The 19,557-nt window shown below is 42.3% G+C and overlaps 1 protein-coding gene across 1 annotated transcript in view; it reads right to left on the bottom strand.

The window, feature by feature from the left end:
* NIBAN1 (niban apoptosis regulator 1) overlaps window positions 1–19,557 on the bottom strand; it is a 108,639-nt gene that overhangs the window by 43,211 nt on the left and 45,871 nt on the right. Inside the window, exons 4-5 of the mRNA XM_016224669.2 lie at window positions 17,399–17,513; window positions 12,123–12,290 (exon numbers count right to left, since the gene is read on the bottom strand). Coding sequence (XP_016080155.2) covers window positions 12,123–12,290; window positions 17,399–17,513 — 283 coding nt within the window. The remainder of the gene's footprint in view (window positions 1–12,122; window positions 12,291–17,398; window positions 17,514–19,557) is intronic.

Genomic DNA, 19,557 nt, shown 5'->3' on the forward strand with positions numbered 1-19,557 from the left:
GCTCCTTCTTAAAATATTTCAATTTCAATTCTGCTCCCTTCTCTCCAGTTATTAAATTCACATTTCTAGGGACATTGTAATTAGACCATAAGCAACTTACATTCCTGACCTGGCAAAAGGACAAATGGTATGAATAGAATAGTACAGTGTTCATTTAAAACCACCAAATATGAAACTAGAAATCAGAGGAGAAACCAGGGATAGAAAAATCTGAGGTCACCTCCTCTGTTCAATGGCAACCCACTCATCTCTGCTGGATACGTCTCTATACTTCATCACAACCCAACCCAATCATAAATGTCAATCAACCTATCTCAAAATTAATGATATTTAGAACCTCCTGGCAAGCTTAAGAAGCTTCTGTTTGCAAGTTATTTAGAAAAGAAATACTGGAAGTTTGCACTTGTTTCATCTAACCAGAATTCAATATTTCTTTTCCCTTCTGTTGCTCATTCATTGTACACATATGGGGAAATTGGTTCATTTTAAAGTCAAAAACTGAATATGATGGCCTGTAATTCACAAAAGATATGAAGTGTACACCTGTATTAATGCAGTGGCATCAATAAGGCCAGCCAGGAAGCTGGGGTGCAGCCCCCCCCACACAATGCAGCACACACACGCGCACACAGGGACACACAATATGCATATCGAAAGTGGCCCAGTTGAATGCCCTTACTGAATGTTCTTGTTGCAAAATTGTGTGGTCTGTGACTAGGGAACACAGTGCCAGGAAGTACGGGTCACTCTGTGTATGTCAGGCATCTGACAAGAAGTGCTAGACAGATGCACTCTACCTACATTCTTGGCAAGAATGACTCATGACTGTTGCCAGAGGAGTCTGTAAAAGGCTTTTGATTCTCAAAGCATGACAGTATCTAATCTGGTGTCTCAACAGTGAACAAGAAAAGGAGAGGGGAGACCCTCAGCAGGGACCGAAGGAGGAAAGGACATGATAAGGTGTGTCACGAGAGGGCATCCGGCCTGACTCTCCGTGTTCTCTGGAACACAGCCATCTGAGGTTGGGCAAGAGCTGACTTGAAGTGAGACGGAATGAGGTGGGATGATGTTCCTGGTCTCCCTTCCAGGTCTCCTCTGCCGCCTCTCCTTGAAAGCCAGGAGAAAACAATTCCAAAGCTCTCCACTTTCCATGGAATGGGAGACCCCTACAGTGGCGTCCTGTTCATCGGCAGTGCTGTACGTTTTTAGTTTCTTCCCCTCACCCAGCATCTAAGGCAACGTTCTGGATACGGCAGACACTTAATTAAGGTTCTTTTGTTCCATTTTTGCCTATGTTGTCCTTTCAGGTGTCATTTACCCATCACATATATGCACAAAACTGGAAGGAACACGATTTCTGTGGAAAGCTGGGGAAGGAACAGGAAGGGCAAGGAAAGAGAAGTCTCATTTCTTTTCTTAGCTCTCTTTTTCATGCACAGACCATGCCCTGATCTCCCACAGGAAAGGGAACCTGGTAGGGAGTAGTTCGATCTCAAAGTAGGTTTATGATGTCATTGCTCCTCTCCAACATTCTTCTCCTTTCACCTCCTATTTTAAGCCCTTTAAAATAGGAAGGTCCCACTAACAGCCAGATGGTGGTCCCCTGAAGCATAATTTGTGGTCTCCACCAAAAAAAAAAAAGAAAAATCAGGCCAAGCCAGAACTTCCCCCAGCAATAGCTAATACAGGAGTCTAGTCAGCATTCGAAAATGCTGGAAGAAAAAAATAATAAGAGCTAAGTAGTAAAGCATAAGGAGATGGTAATACATACATAAGTACCATGAATTTTCAATCCCACCTCTGCAAAATACCCCACAAAATTATTCTCAGCTGTATGTTTACATAAGCTCCCCAAAATTCTGGCTTTGGAGAGCATTTTTACAGTTTAAAGTTTACCATGGGAACACCCATCTGGGTTAAGGCACAACCTCAAGTTTCACAGCAGAGAAAAAAACTTCACTTCTGTATCTTTAGTGCCACCTGAATTTCAACAAATGTGCAGCAGCTGACTTCCCTTTTAGATGGATATTATGATATTAACCCTGCTGGGGTCAAGCTCAGTAAGAAGTGACTAACCTCAAATCATCTGGCCCCGAATAAGAGACTGGATTCAATTTTTATAGCAGCTAGTCAAATAATGGGTGCACAGTAGGTGCTTAATAAGTATTTGTTGATGGAGAAGCCACATGGTACAGTGGGTTCGACAGGGCATGGGCTTTAGAGTCTGACCGCCCTGGCTGAAAATGTACTAATCACCAGCTGTCTTCCCAGCTGCCCCAGAATCCTCATATATAAAACAGGAAACATAAAAATAACGGTGCCCACCTCACAGGACTGCGGGGAAGAGTAAATGAGTTAATTCAGGGGTTTCCCAAGCATGATCACTAGTATCAGCATCAGCATCACCTGAGAACATGTCAGAAATGTAAATTCTCAGCATCCAACCCAGTCGTGCGGATTCAGAAACTCTGGGCATGGGGTCTAGCAATCTGTGTTTTAACAGGCCCTCTGGGGGATTCTGATGCCCACTGGGGTTGGAGAATCAATGAGTTGATGCCCGTATAGCAAACAGCACAGTTCCTTTTATTCCCCATCATGTGGCAGCTCTCAGGGAGCCCTCACTGAAGCAAGAATAATATTTTTATTTTTATTTTTTTGAATATATCTTTATTGATTTCAGAGAGAGGAAAGGAAAGGGAGAGAGATAGAAACATCAATGATGAGAGAGTCATTGATAGCTGCCTCCTGCAGGCTCCCGACTGGGGATCGAGCCTGCAACCCGGGCATGTGCCCTGACGGGGAATCAAACCCTGATCACCTGGATCCTAGGTCGATGCTCAACCACTGAGTTATGCCCGGCCAGGCAAGAATAATCTTGATAGCAAGATCTAAAACTGTCATTGCAAAATAGAAAAACGACAGGCAAAATATACTCAAACATGAATGTAAACATTCCTTAAAATATTAGTAAACCAAATCAAAATTAAATTTCTATAAACCAGCAACAGACAGAAAGTGCTCATAGCAGCACTGTTATTAATAAATAATGGAAACAGCCCAAATGCCTAACAGTAAGATGGATATTAGAAATTAATGGTGTATTCCTGTAATAGATCATATTCCGCAATGAAAATCAATGAAATACAGCTACAAGGAATAACACGGGTGAATCACTGGAGTATAATATTGAAAGAGGCAGTCATGAAAGGAGACGTGTAATCAAATTCCACAGGATAAAGTCTGAAAGCATGCAAAATTGACTGCACATTCATGGTACAGCTGTATAAAAAACACACAAAGCAAATCTAGGATGGTGCTCTCAAAGGGAAAAGAAGGCAATAGGATCAGGGAGGAGCAGGTAAGAAATAACAAGTAATGGCAATGTTCTTTATACTTCGTAAGCATTCTCTTATAGCTACTCAATACTCGACTTAAAAATCTCAAAACATCCGACAATGAACAAAAGCCAGCTTCTAGCTCGGGTCTCTTCCATCTCACATTCTCTAAATTTGTTCACAGTGTGAAAAGGGGAACTGTGACTCACCATTCTCAGCATAGGTGAGAATTTTCTCCAAGCTCCCCCTGAATGTTGATTTTTTTTAAAAAGAAACGCAGAAATATATGCCAAATGGAGTTATTTCCGAGTGTTGATTATCTAGCCGCATGTTTAAACAGCCATCCCACTTGCTCTGTCATTTAAATAAGTATGTTTCAGCCTTACCAGGCTCCATCCTCAACTAAGAAAACTTGAAAGCTATTGAAGCTTTGCAAAGTTCATCATAATAACATCACAAGCTGTCCGGTGACTTTGGAATTTCCCCCGTCCAAATAGCACAGGCCCAAAAAAATTGCTCGACTTAGCTTCAGCTCTCTGTTTAATCTTTTGTACTATTGTTGCAACTTGTCACCCTTAACTACCATAATAACACAACTTTTAGACCCTCCTACCAAGATAACTATTGGTTAGAGGGGGGAGAGGGGCAAGAACCAGTGATGTCACTGAAATGATAACTGTGTTTGACAGGCCAAAAGAAGTATTTAGAAGTAGTCCCATGACAACATGGCTTTAGGCAACAAGTGACTAAGACTCTACAAGTACTGGTGCTGATAAATGCTAAATGGCTGAGAGGAAGCAGTTCTATTTATTCCAGTTACTGATGGAGACGTGTTCTTTCAGTTCTAACTCAGATTGTTTTTGTTTTTGTAATCCTCACCAGAGGATATGTTTTTATTACTGATTTCTTTGGAGAGAGAGAGAGACATTCATGTAAGAAACATCAATCGGTTGCCTGCAGTACACGCCCAGACCCGGGATCAAACCTAGATATGTGCCCAGACCAGGAGTAGAACCCACAACCTTTTGGTGTATAGGACAACACTCCAATCAACTGATCTACCTGGCCAGGGCTCTTAGATTATTTTGAGAGCTTGAAATGATTTAAGTAAATCCATAAGTATAAATAATATGTTTAAATAATATGTTTGGATCTATTATTTCAGCTTGGTTGAGGTGTACTTGACATGTAAAATGACAAGATATTTAAAATATATTTCATGGTGATTTGATAAACATATATATTGTGAAAGGATTCCCTCACCTATCACCACATGTATTTATCTTTTCTGGGGGTGAGAACATTTAAGTTCTACTCTCAGCAAATTTCAACTATACGGTGCAGTGTCATCAATAGAGTCACCGTATTTTGTGTTAGATCCACAGACCTTTTCCTCTTATAACTGAACTTTGGACCCTGTTACCAGCCTCGCCCTATTCCTCCCACTCCCCAACCCCAGCAACCACTTTCTACTCCGTTTCTAGGACTTTAACTTTTCTTGGATACTGTATATAAACGATACCATGCAGTATTTGTTTTTTTTCTGTCTGCTTTATTTTAGAGCTATTAATTTTAAAGCATTCCAAGCCATGTCCTCACAAGGAGTATAATCGTCCTAAAAACTAATTAGTTTTTATTTAAGTTGTATGAAACCATATATGGTTTGCATTTTACACGACACAAAATGTAACCAGTAAACAAGGTACGTCATCAAATATTTTATCTTCAGATCATACCTAAACTAAAAGATTTACTCATGTTTATCTGGTGAACAAAATACCAAGTTAAACTCAATACTACTTACCATGAAACCAGACATATCCCAGGTCTCAGATGAGCTCAAGTGAACCGCTCTGGGCTTACTTCACTTTGAATTATGAAAACACATCATGAGAGTAGTTTGACTTAAGAGTAATGTATTTTAAATGACAAAGAGATGAAAAAGTCCTTTAAAAAGTACTGCTGTAAAGACAATAGATATATACAATGGAAACTGATGTCAAGAGCCAGGTGGCAGGACAGCTGGTCCTATACCTAAAACTAGCTGTCACCTTGGGCAAGTAAACCCGCATTTGAACCTTACCATTAATCAACTTTGAGGGGCTGGTATAGGTAACCACTAACGTCCCTTCCAAATTTAGAGTTTTATCAACAGTAAGCAACGGTCAGAGAGGGGAAGTGATAACTTCTTAAGAGAAAATGACATACTTAAAAGGGCCAGAGAGCAATGTTTATAATTTATAGAGTATTAATTGTGGGAGGCAAAGAGTACAGACTAAACTTGAACAAATCTAGTCTCCAAGCACAAAGAATCCTTTTTAAAAATTTTGTTTGGGACCATCCTATGAAAACTGGAATTAAACAGTAATTTAGCAAGTATTATTGCTTATAATGCATAGAGGTTTTTATGCATCGCAACAAAAGTATACTACAGAACACCTTTTAGAAATAAAAGCATACAAAGAAATGTCTATAAAGACTGTATTTTTATTTATCTATGTCCAAACATTATTCATTTGTAGTAAAGTGTTCCAAAGAGCCCAAGCATGGTTAGAATTTTCTAACTCATAGATGTGTCTATAAATATAAGCATGTGCCACAAATTCAAAAGTATGTTTTCATATATAACAAAATAAAATTCATTGTATATATTCTGTTAAAATCCATCGATGCCCACATCAGACACTGAGGCCCTCAAGTAATGAACTTGCTTCATAGATGATGATGAGAGATTGAAAAGATACTGCTCCAAGTAGAAATTAAGTTAGTGAAAATAGAGTTGAGATCTGCTGTTGAGTAATGAAGGGTACAGAACATTGTGCTCAAATAAACACACCAGAAAGGATTTGCTCTAATTTGAACTGTAAGATCCTTTTGTGTTTTAAAATTCAATTTGATTCAGCAACATTGAATTAAATTGTGCAAGTGTCAAAAACTCAAATGTAATAAAGGCATTTGATTTAACATGGGATTTCTGGGATAAGAGCTCAGGCATACAACCCAAGAGCAACTGATTCCAAAACTTAATTACTGTTTTAGTTCCACATTCAGCCTGACTCACTCCAGCACAAGCACCCTTGTATATCATAATTGTCATGGGAGATCGACAATTGTCAATTGTCAATTGACAAGCTAATTGTCTACAGTCAGCTTGAAGGAGAGGCTTGCAGAGTGTCATTTCATGATTGTGTTCTTTTCATCAAAATTCTAGGCTCTTCTTTTATATTATTTTTTCCAACCCAGGTGCCTTCATGCTTCCCAGATATTCTATTGTCCCCTCTTCCTTAGCGTTCATGGTGATGGGGACACTGGCATTTGCTTAGTGGCCATCCTGGCTGTCCTTCAAACCAGCACAGTGCTGCTGAACAGAACTTTGCCAGCATTCCATCTCCTCCCTGGAATCACCACTCATCCAGGGGATGGTGACTTTACATTGTCATCCTGACAAATTCCTTCACTCACTCATGCCCATGTGTTTATCGATTTGGCCAAACCACATTCATAATGGTCATCCCTAAAATCGCACTTAAGTTCTGATATAAGCTTGACTTTAGTATTAAGTTACTAAGTCTTTAGTGTCTTCGAACCATTTTATGAAACACGAGATATCTGACTATAGAGGGATACAAAGGATGACACGAGATTTCCCTTAAGCATTTGGATAGAGATAGAGAAATCGGACAACTAGACAAGATAGTAAACAATGTAAGGCAGAATGTAGTGAGTACAATCAGTGGGACAGATAATAGGTGCTAGTGGAGTTCTCCCTATGGCCTTCAGGGTAGGGGTCAGACTGAAGCTTGTTCTTAAAGAAGCAAGAGAATTTAAATAGGTGAGGAATGGATGCTCCAGGTGTATTAAAATGCCAAAGATGTGCATGTAAAACTTCCATTCGACCTGGGCAGGTGGGGTAGTGCAGCAAGGTTGGGGGAAAGGACGTTTACGCTTGAGAACAGCAGGAAACTGGACACAACCTGTCAGTGTCATTAGAACGAAGTGTTTCATCTTTTTGACAATAGCAGTGCCACTGAAAGATTTTAATCAAAAACTGTGTTCAAAGGTGATTTATCTGTCACATGTACAAGGAGGTGGCAGTAACTGGCAAAAGTAAGTTTAACTAAAAGCCTCTGGGAATGTTTTCTATGAGTCCCAAAGTAGGGTGGTAGCAAAGAACTTAAAATGCAGGAGAGACACTGGCAGTTGAGTAAAGAGGGTGAGTCAGAGCGCATAACTGACTCACGGAATTTCACAAGAGTTCTGTATCCCTAATAAATACATTGCTTAAAGTTTCAATAGTAAATTCATAGATCCATGTAGTGAGTGAATAAGTTAGTACTTAACCCCAAAACACCAATCCATTTTACTTTCATGCTTAAATTTTGAGTGCAAGCATCTTCAACACATCATGCATGCCTCAAGCTTTTTCCTGCATGGGCATGTTTGCAAGTCTACCTAAAGACGGAGGGTGGACATATCTGCAGAGCCTGCACCAAGCGCCAGGCCCCTTGGCCGATCGCCGGGGATACAGAGATAAAAGACAGCACGTGTCTCTGAGCTACATTCTTCCTGCAAAGTCAGCCACGTCTTCCATGACCACACCCCGGCTGCTGACTTCCTCCCTGTGTCTCCACACCAGGTCGGGCTCCTGCTCTCAGCCCTGCCCGTGCATCTGTCTAAGAGACTTCCTCACCTTGTTGTCCCCAGGTGTCTCCTTCTCAACATCTGCAACACTGGACTCCAATCCCTTTCCCTGGAACCTGCTCCTGCCAAGCAAGGCCTCCACCTGGGAGAATGGCAGAAATGTGGGCTCTTCCCTGGGTTACCCCATTGCTGCCTCACTCCCCACATCATCTGTCCTTAATTTCTGTCCATTCTATTTCCCGGATGGCTCTCTAGTCGAGCCACCTCTAGAGTCACCTCTTCGGGACAAGCTACCACCATCTGCTGCCTGCCCGAACTTCCTAAGTGGTTTCCTAGCCTGCAACCCTCCCACCCACTGCCCCACACACTAGCCGGTGTGACCTTTCTAAAATGAATATATGACTGAGTCGCTTATCTGCTTAAAACCCTTTAATGGTTTCCTGTTGCTGTTAGAGTAAAATGCAAATCCCTTAATATGCACTGCAAAGCCCTTTATAGCCAGGATCCTGCCCATCTTCCCATCCTTACTTGGCTCCTATCTCTCCCCTCTCTAAGCACCAGCCACACAGAATCCTTTCAGTTCCTCTAATGGTCCATGCTCTGACTCTCTTCCTGGCCCCCACACATCCTATTCTGCCTGCCAGAAACACGTTTCCACTCGCCTGCAAATTCCCATTCCAAGAAATCATTATTCTGGGCTGCAAGGACAGGCGCACGTTAATAATGATCATTCTTCCACATTGCATGTGTACAGCCCTTTACATTTGCCAAGAGTTTTAACTATATCCCTGTAACTACAATGTAGCATAAATACAATATTTTGCAAACAAAATTCTGAAGAATAGGACTGAATTTGGGGCAACAGAACAGAATTTGCAATCCCATGGCTCTTTTTATAAGTCCCACTTATGGCAGTGGGCATTTAGGACCTGGCCTTCCATCATCAGGGACAAGGGATTGCAGAGTAATTACAAAAGGACAGGGTCAGCAGGTGCTCCAGGCACACGCCACGCCAAGAGTTGGCTATTTAGTCCAGTGTGTTGGAGAGGAACGTTCTGCTAAAGATTAGTCGTGGAGTTTCCTTACGCCTGTTCAATGAAGAGGTGCCAAGAACAAAACATACACACACCCCACATACCTCTGTGCTCCTTAGAAGTGTAAATAATCTTGGAGGCATCCAGAGGCAACCTCCGCTCTTAGAGGAAGGAGGGGCAGAGAGCCCTCTATGTCCATACCTACCTTAGGACATATTGTCCAAGAACAGGGTGTAATCAGGCCCTTTGTCAGGGTTAAATAGGAAATGAACCCAACCCATACGGAGAAACGAGAGAAGCAGTGCTGGATTCAAACTAAATAAACATAGATACCAAGACTGGTTCGAACCCATAACTCCTGGGGCAAGTGGGCTGGGTTGTGGTGGGATTTGAGCACTAAGGCACATATCCTGGGATCCCCAAGTGACAGACATCCTTGGCAGAATTTACCAAGAAGGCAATGAAATTATCTTCCCTCAACTATCCCTTGAGGGCATTATGCTAAGTGAGATGAGTCAGACAGAGAAACACAACACTGTACGATCTCACTTAATATTTGGTATCTTAAGAAACCAGACTCAGAGAAACAGAGAACAGATTGGTAGTTGCAGAAGCAAGGGGTCGGGGGTAGAGGAAATGAATGAAAGGGGTTCCAAAGGTATAAGCTTCCAATTATAAGATAAATTCTGGGGATGTAACATACAACATGGTGACTATAGTTGACAATACTGTACTGTCTATTAAAAGCTGCTAGGAGAGTAGATCTTAAAAGTTCTCATCACAAGAAAAAAAGTATAAGTATGTGAGGTGATGAATATTAACTAAAATCACTGTGGTGATCATTTTGTAGGATATACATATACCAAATCATTATGTTATACCCCTTAAACTAATACAATATTGTATGTCAATCACATCTCAATAAAACTAGGGGCAGGGAAAGATCCCTGAGGACTTATGAGTGGACATGATCAATAGTGGCCCAGCATCAGCTGCTAGAAAATCTCAGACCTAGTTCTCAACAGAGGTGCCTGGTCGCCTGAGCCAATGGCACCATAGAAGCAGGGGGACAGCATTTACTCTAGCTACCTGAGGTAGAAGTCAGAGCCTCACGAAGGCCCCTCAGAGTTTCTGGCCATATATCATAGCCCTAAGTTTACATCTATTTCTAAACTCTTCTGGTGATCATGGAACAAATAATAGTTAGGAGTCTGTGAAACCTCTTACTGGTTTACTCAAGATCTCACATTGAACAACAGGTAGAGATGAAGGAAAAAAGTGATTCAGTAAAGATGAGTGGTATATTGTGCCGTCAAAAACACAGAAACAGGGGTGAGAAGGGAAAGACCCATGAGCTCATCGGCCCAGGACAGGCAAGCACTGTTCCCTACAGTGTTTTGACGGCCTGGCTCTGACCGAAGCTACTGGCAATTATGCCAAATCACATTAAGTCTGCATAAAGCCTCAGTGAGAAAAAGGAGTTTCTGAACAGAGGAATGTGACACACAAGCAGGGTAAAGTGACTAGACCTCATTCTGTTAGTGCCTTGAGAATACACTGGAAAGCAGAGCTGGGTTTTGACTCCACTCAAATCTTCCATAAATGGAGTCTAAAGGCAGGCTACAGGACATCCCGAGACTCCCCAGAGAAATTCCTATTATGTCCATGGAAGGGGAATGAAGCAAGTCCCATCTGGCTGGGCCGAGAATATTCTCTGCTTAGGAAACTTTGTGGTGGTTGCATTTAGTGCTGACTGCGTGTTTGTACTAGACCCAAGCCAGAACCGAGAGGTGTAAGTACACTGAAAAAAGAGCCAGACAGAGCAGCCGGTGCTGGGCTAGTCTTTGTCTCTAAAACATGAAAACCACAAGGCAAGATATTAATTAGGCTATCATTTTTATAAAGTCCCTAACTAGTTATGAGACACTATTATGACCAGTGTTGCTCAGAGTTGCTATAGCAAAATATAGTGACGTTATCTTTTTCCATTAGTCTATCAATATGCAAGCTAAAATCAAGAACAGGCTGGCATGCACCGCTAGTGACTCTCGCTCTGTGAGGGTGACACTCTCAGGGAAACCCTAGAACTTCAAACTAACTGCACAATGAAATTGGCCTTATTAGGAACTAAAGGCACAGGTGGACAAGGCGACAACTCCAATGTTACCTGCTCGAAGAGGCTGCAGTCCTGGGCTCCCTCCTTCACTATGTAGCAACCTCTAGTTACTCTCTAACACATTAACTTTGATTACTAAGTTATCTGGTGAAGTATCTGTAACTGAAGGCTTCATGGAGTCCAGAAGACCAGCACTCGCATCCATTCAGCAAAAACATGGCATATTAGAATGGAAAGTCTTTATTACAGACAGAAATTAAATCCATGCCTTGATCACAGTGATCTGAAGCCACACCCCTGGCAAGTGTGGTCCACAGACCAGTGGTATCACCGGACCTGGCAGTTTGTTAGAACAAAATTGGGGGCCTGCTGTAGACCCAGTGAATTGGAATGGTTGAAAATGGGGACCCCAAATCTGCATTTAAGTTCTCTAGGTGTTTCTTATATATCTTAAAGTTTTGACTAACTATTATTTAGAAATAAAGGTAGGGCCTGGCTGGTGTGTCTCAGTGGTTGAGCACTGACGCATGAACCAGGAGGTCACAGTTTGATTCCCCGTCAGGGCACATGCCAGGGTTGCAAGCTTAATCCCCAGTAGGGGGCGTTCAGGAGGCAGCCAATCAATGATTCTCTCTCATCATTGATGTTTCTGCCTCTCTCCCTCTCCCTTCCTCTCTCTGAAATAAAGAAAAACTTTTTTTTTTTTTTTAAAGAAAAAAAGAAAGGTGGGAATAAACAAGAAATGTCATAAGGACTAGGATTTTGCCAGGGACAACTGACATATTCTTGCTGTCATTTAGATTTTTTAAAATCAGGCAAAAGGAAGATGAATTATATGCAAAATTACATGTGTGCCTACACGTGCCGTCAGATACCTGCTCCATACTCTGCCTCACTGAAGCTTCCAGACAGAGCTAAATCGCCAACACACTGACCACGCACCCTGTGTGCAAGATTCTTGCTTAGCTTGGGGACAAGAGGGCAGGGGTGCCATACCATGGTTCAGGTGTCGGATGCAGTCGCTCAGGAGAGCATGGAACTTCTTCTGCTCAGAGGCCTCGTGGAAGCAGAAGTAGCCGTGTCTGAGGAACGGCTGCCACAGGTACACTGGGAATTCCTTCGGCAGGACCACGAAGGGCTGGGTGTTCTCCTTCTCATTGGACGCTACGGAAATATTGAAAATGCAAAGATGTTTCAAAATGTGCACCTTTTATTTAAAACACTTATTTCAGGCCGTCAAGGTACCTCTCTAGGGCGGGCCATGAGATGGAAGGTGATGAGAGATGTCTTGGGAGGTGGCAGAGGGAGAGTTCAGGCTCTTCCCACATCCCTCCACTAGCTTTGGCCTGTCTCACTCTAGCAGGTGGCCTCACCTGCTACCCCGCAGGGACAACCAAGGCCATCAGACACAACCTTTCGCAACTTCCTTACATGGACGGAATGAGCAAACAGAGCTCCCTCTTCCCTCTGGCTTTCTGCAAGCTCCTCTGTCCAGCTGTGCAGACCCCCACCCTCCCCCAGACTCCCAGGTCATCAGGTCTGCGCTCTGCGCCCACTCTCTCCCTCCTGCCTGCCACTTGTCGTCTTCATGCCATCAACCCCTGCTCTCTCCTCAGTCTGGTTCCTGCCCCACCAGCCCAGAAACTAAATTGCTGAGGTCGCTAATGTCACCCTGACTTCCAGCCTATGGCTTCCTCATTATCTATCCTCCTAACCGGATCTGAAACACCTGTCGCTGCCAACTACCCCTTCTTTTGAAAACATTCTCTTGCCATGACTTCCAGGAGCATGTCTCTCCTTCATGCCTTTTAAAAATGGTTTCTTCTTTGTCACCTTTACTGGTTCCTCTGCGCCTTCTCTCCACCCCCCAGTTAAGGGCTGGTGCTCGCTCCCTGTTCTGTACTGGTTTCCACTCCGCTGTCCCCGAGTGGGGCCGTCCATTCCATGACTCTGCATATCGCTTCGGCAGTCCATAGTACTTTCCTCCTTCCCTTCCATCATGATTTTACACAGAAAATTCTCATTCATCCTTCAAAAATCAAATCAAAAGCCACCCGCTCTGGGGTGCCTTTGTTGGCACCCCCTTCTGCCACCAGAGATAGAGTTGGGTGCCCCCTATCTTGTTTTCCCAAAATACTGTAATGATCTGTTTCCATGCCTGGCACCCACACTCAGGGTGAGGGGCATAGCCTTAGATAAGCTCCTTCACTGATTCTTCCCAGAAAGCCGAACCGCTGCCCTGGGGCTCCTAGAAGGTGGAGACTGCACCTGACATTTCTTTGTATCCCCAACACATGCACAGTCATGGAACCTGGTAGATGCTGAACTACAGTTTGTTGAATAAATAAATGTGCTACATTGTCCTGGGAAATTTTAAAAGCCTTAAACAAAGGGAACTCTTACTTCTTCTCTCAAAATCAATTCCAAGAGACTCATGTTAAGCCCTACCACTATTCAGACCCCCTACCTAAACTTTATTCCCTTCGGTGCATTACAATTATATGATATTGCACTTGGTTAAATAAAACCCCAGCTTATTCCCTGAGTCATGGAGAGCAAGTAGCCGAAAACGATCCCTGTGCTCCCTGCCTACATCACAAGCCTCAATCTCAGGGAAAGGAAGAGAAGAGGGACTCCCTAAGAGGCCACTGAAAGCCCCAGACATACCAAGAAATGGATCCTAATCAGAAGGGTGGCTCCACAACCAAGTCTTGCTACTGGCAAATTAATAAATCAAGATTGGCCTAGAAAAAGAATAGATTTCCCAGGGCACACATGGGAGCTGTTTCAGTGTCCTGAAACCTGAAGGGAACATAGGAGAATGCACTGGGAGCACAGACTGGGGCCCACCAGCAACACACCTGGCACACAGGAACCTAAGAATGAATCAGCGTGTGAATGAACAAACAAAGGCATGACTGAACCCTGTAGCAGAGACCTGCAGTTGTAACACATATCTGTCCATTCCCCCTCCTTTCTCAGTAATGAAATCCTTGATTTTTAGTTGATTTTTATTTCTGCTGCACTGGATAAAGACTACATTTCCAGGCTCCACTTCAGCTTGCATTGCCACAGCCACCAAGTTCTGGCTAATGGGGTGTAAAATGAAGTGGCAGTGAAACTTCCTGGAAGTATCCTTAAAGAGGGGATGTGCCCGTGACCTCCCCTTGTCTGGAATGAGAAAGCCAGGCTGGCTCTCCAGCTGCCACCTTGGGTGATGTCAGTAAGGGCCACAACTTAGAGATAAAGGGGGAGAAAGCTAGAACACGTCCTTGACATTTATGGAACCGTCACACTAGCCCTGAACTACTAATATCCGATTATTTTTAGTAAGATAACAAAACTTTATGTATTTAATTTGAGTTTTTTTGTTGTGTGTGGCAAACCAGATTCTCAGTAATTGAGTCACTACCGCAAGACATGAGGGCACTTTTAATAGATCATCTTAGCAGAATGCTATGTCAAGAAGACATATTTATTGATAAGTCTCTAGTTCTTTTTCTCAAATGAGGTTAATTCCTCCCATCTCTATTGTGCCTTTGTCCTTTCCAGTAGGATTAGTATCACACAGGGAGCCTTTCTGTTAACATGGTTTTGTGAAACAATTCTTGCCCTTCCCAAGATGTCACAGTTTTGGACCAACAACTGAAAGCAGCACTGACATTTTGATTTAAAAGCTTGAGAAAACCCCGGAAATTCACTCCTGTTAGTCTCTAGATACCTCTCATTTAACCTTTTGCAACAATTTTCCAGATGCCATTAGTCTGCATTTTTTTCTGAGTTGAGTTACAAGGATATCACAAATGATCTACTGTAGAATGTTCTGTTTTTAAAACCCAGAAGGTCACTGTTAGATGGGTCAGGTACAGAAATCCAGGTACAGAAACTCAGGTACAGAAACTTACCAGGGCAGGAAGCCCAGAATGCCCAGCAAGGGGCAAAACTGGGAAAACAAGAACCTTGCCCCCAGGGTAACCTATCCTTCCCTAGCATACAGCTGGTTATTCAGTTTGAACTCCTGATCTTTCTTATCACTGATCATGTGGTTTGGACCCCCTGAGTGGTTCTTCCTTAAAGATAATATCTAAGCCTCAGTTGTATTTCAGCTCCAGGCCCAGAAAAGCAGCAAAACCAGACAAGTAGCACTTTGGCTGCCTCAGGCCCAGATACATTGTCTAATGATCCCCCTGCCCTGGCACTGACCAATCAGTGGAGACCATGACCCCGAAAGAGCACATCTGGAAAGCTGAAGAATATTCTATTGAGACCCTCCCCTGAGACCTCCCCTAAGATTCCCACCTGCAAGAAAGAGAAATATGCTCAGAACAAAGGACCCAGCACACGCTCCCCACCAGGGGAACTCGCCAGTGCCATCTCCGTTCCCCTTCTTCCCTCCGAGGGGACCCCACGAGACTTGCAACCAGCGGAGCAATAATCAGAGGTGCCTGTCCCGGGCTTACCCCCTGATCCTGTCTCCAAGGCCCCTTCTCTCTCTGACTCCTCAGTGAGCCAAAGCAGCCCAGCCCAGCCTAGGCTCTCCTATTGCTCCTTCTATGTCCTTCCTTGTTTAACTGTCCTAAGTATGTTTTTGCTGCCATCATGGACCCAATACCCTTTGGCTCCGTGCCGTGTAGCCCTTCCCTTGGGATATCTCCACCCCCTTTTAATTAAATAAATTTAATTTTTCTTTATTCACCAGTCTGAGATGGCTATTTAGCCTGCCCATGCACCACATACTTCAACCTTTCAGCCACACCATACAATAAAAAAAAAAGAGTCATTAAAATGCCCCAATCTGAAGCCTTAAATCAAATTAGTCACACAGGACTTGTGGTTTTTATTCCTTTTCATCCCTTCTGATATGATCTCACCAATAAATCAATAAATATATTGTCCGTTCTGACTGATTTCATCGGAAAGTCCTTTTGGAGAGATTCTGAAGAGCCAACATGTTGCTATTCCCGTTTCCAGCAGTAGCTCCAGAGCCACGGTGACATATAAGCAGATGTTGAAAGAAAATATAATAATATGTATAGTGCACATAAAGTGTTGTTTTAGCAGGAATTACTTAATAATAGTTTGTTTAATCTGGGTTTATAGCCCATGTGTTAATCTAATAAAAGTGTTATTAAAAACACTATGCTAAGCATTCTGCACCAAAAGAACAAAAATAACTATATTTTCTCTATAAATTCTAATGAAATGATTATACCCATTAATAAGAACCAGCACTCTCTTCAAGAAACCAAGTAATTGCTGTGTGGTATGATTTACACAGAGCCAGATGGAATTATTACATTATCCACAGTTCATGAATCTCTATGAAATGCACGACTTGGTCTATATATACATATTATCCATCACTTTCTCTACATGGAAAAAGTAGAATGAATAAGAATCCAAGTATGTTAGAGATGGAAAGATCCTTCTAGATTTTCAAGCTGAAGGCCCTGGAGTTGGAGAAACAGCAATCAGAGAGTTAAGTAACACTAGGGAAAACACTTGACAGTTAGAACTACATAAAAATCCAGTCTTCCAATTCTCAGTTCAGTGCTCTTTCCATGGTAGCATTAATAGCATTCAGCTATTGTTTATAAATATGCTAATTAATTCAATGCTTTTTTCCACTTAGCTATGAGTTACTGTAACGCTTGTTAAAAACATTTTGTCGATTTAGGATATTCTATTGCATATCTTGGAAAATAAAATTAGAAAAATAATATTCCCTGACATGCTTACTGAGAGATGAGATTGTATATTTCACAGACGGGGCCCTGGCTATCTAATTCCGCTGTCCTGTGCAGTGCTGTCAGAGCCTCCAATGTAGTCCAAACGCCTTCAGATGCCTAACCAGTAGCACATTTTTGATGCCCTAGAAACAGCAATTGACTTGTACATTACTGAATGTCATTTAAAATAATAGAAGTGGTACCATGTTTACCTAAATTAGGGAAATTACATCTCCCGTTTGCCTGTGGAGTTCGTGTCTAAGCCAGAGTCTCTCAACTTCAGCAACTATTAATATTTTATGCCAGATAATTCTTCATTGTCAGAGGCTGTTCTGTACATTGCAGGTTTAACAGGATTACGGGCCTCTATCCACTAAATACCTGTAGCACCATCCTCCCAAGCTGTGACCACTAAAAATGTCTCCAGACACTGCCAAATGTCCCTGGAGAGTGAAATCTCCCTCCCCCGTCGAGAGCCACTGGTCTAGCTAAACAAAGCAAGTCTAGGAATTTTGCCTTGGGAAAGAATGCTCAGCAGCTCACCAAGAGGGTCTGGGAAATGCCGATCAGATAATAAATTGTATTCTTCTTCGGAGGTTAGCACCTTGCCACCAGCTGGAAGAATTCGGCTTTTCGGAGCAGCTCCTTTCTGATAGGCCTGGGAAAGGAAAAGCATAAATGAGTGATTGTTTTGCTCCATTTGGATTTTTGAAATCTATCCAGACTATTAGAAATAGACAAACAGACACAGGCCCTCAGAGATAAGCAATTCCCACACTATGTCACTCAATAAGAGCCATTTATTTTAAAAATATGTTTTGCAAAACTGCTACTTGCAAGGTATTACTTCAGTACTTTTGTGTGATGGTCACAACACGGTAAATCAGAGTCCCTAATCTCAGGGAGATTCACCGTAGGTGTGTTTCTCAAATGAGGAAAACATAGTCTTAGTGTAACCTCTAGAAATCCTGCACCACACCATGTCAGGTGCTGGCACCTGAGTCATTCTAATAACCACGGGGTGTTGATACATAAGACACTGACGACACTACTTGCTTGCAGGCTGATGACTCATGAGACTGTGGAACAGGTACTGCAATCAGGGTTGCCATGGATTGTCACCAAAAACATAAAAACGTTGCTATGACAAATATGCCACCACTTTGCCCTCGAATGTGAGACTGTTTTGCAGTAAAATCGTCTGGGGTGGAATGGCAATATGGTGACATCAGAACAAATCCTGGCCAGCAGACAGAAGGCTCTGCTGTTCGGGACACCTAAGAGAAACTGCATCGCTAAGGCACGAAAGCATTTGTGATAGCAGAGAAGCCCACAAAGACATACAGATAAGATAAAGTTGAAGTATTGTGCATCTGAGGGCAGGGCTTAAGTCAAGGCAAGATGTTGAGAATTACAAGCTAAAAGCAAGTTAAGAATCGAAACCAAGCACAAGTGGGACCCAAAATGTACCTAGTACCCTTGGGAATAAGTAAACTAATGTTGATTGGGGCGACGTGATCAGAACGAGAACACATTCTCCATCAGTAAGGTAGTGACTGAAGAGACACAAACAAAACAAACTCTTGTATCTGAGAAGGTTGTTTTCATACTTGTGAAATTCACTCATCAGCGGCTTGAGAACATCAGGGACCCAGAGCATAACAGAGAAGAATCAAAAGTTGTGTGATTTCGAAAACATTCAGAAGCAGTTTGATTGAGGCGGGCCTCGAATCTAAATTGTGTTACTTGTTATAACAGGCCCCAGTCTGGGCTTTTATGAACATTATATTATTTAATCCTAGAAACAGCACTATGAATTAGTTACTATCTCCATTTTATAAAAGAGAAAACAGGTTAAATAACCTACCAATGGCCCATCGGTGAGTAGGTGACAAATCCAGGACTCATACCTGGGTCTATCCAGCCCAGTGCAAGAGCACAGGAAGTACAAATTAAACGATCATCCAATGAGAATGCTTCATTTTTTCCTACTTAATAACCAGCCAAAACAGAACCCCCAATAAAATCATAAGCAATTTGTAGGTACTTAATGTATAACTCTTGGGTGCCATTTTTTAAAAACTTCTATAAATGAAAAAAAGATATTAAAACTTGGAGGAATTATGGTGAACTACATGCCATTTTTTTAAATTTCCAACTTTTTAAAATACTTGTTTATCATCAAATTCAGTAATCACATCTTAAAAATCCACATCTTAAAAATCCAAACAGGTCCACTCAAAAATAATGAGCACATAAATTGAAAGTTGAGGGAGAAAGCTTTAAAAAATAAAAAGAGGAAAAACACTGATTTCGATTCAAAATGAAACTTCAGTTGGTGCCCAATGCGGTGAAAACCATCATAAATCCAAGAGGAAGCTCTGTGAGTGTTTCCTCCCAATGATTTAGCACTCGTCAGACCCACAGGCTCTTCGCTGGGCTCTGCCTGTGCTTGGCATGTGCCGAGGGCCTGAGAAAGGCGAGGCTCAAGGAGATCTGTGACTTAGGAAAGGACACATCTAGTAACTGATGAAGGTGTGATCGCAAGTGCTCAATATTAACCATTCATCTCAAGCTTCCCTTAAAGGACACTGTGACCTGTCACACAAAATGAAGGCGACTCTTATCATGATTCTTACATTATTATGTGTAGTGTGTTGGTAATTTGCTTTAGAGAGCAAATCAAGTGTTGAATAAAATCC

The sequence above is a fragment of the Miniopterus natalensis genome, chromosome 19, assembly GCF_054644295.1.
Source record: "Miniopterus natalensis isolate mMinNat1 chromosome 19, mMinNat1.hap1, whole genome shotgun sequence".
NCBI lineage: Eukaryota > Metazoa > Chordata > Mammalia > Chiroptera > Miniopteridae > Miniopterus > Miniopterus natalensis.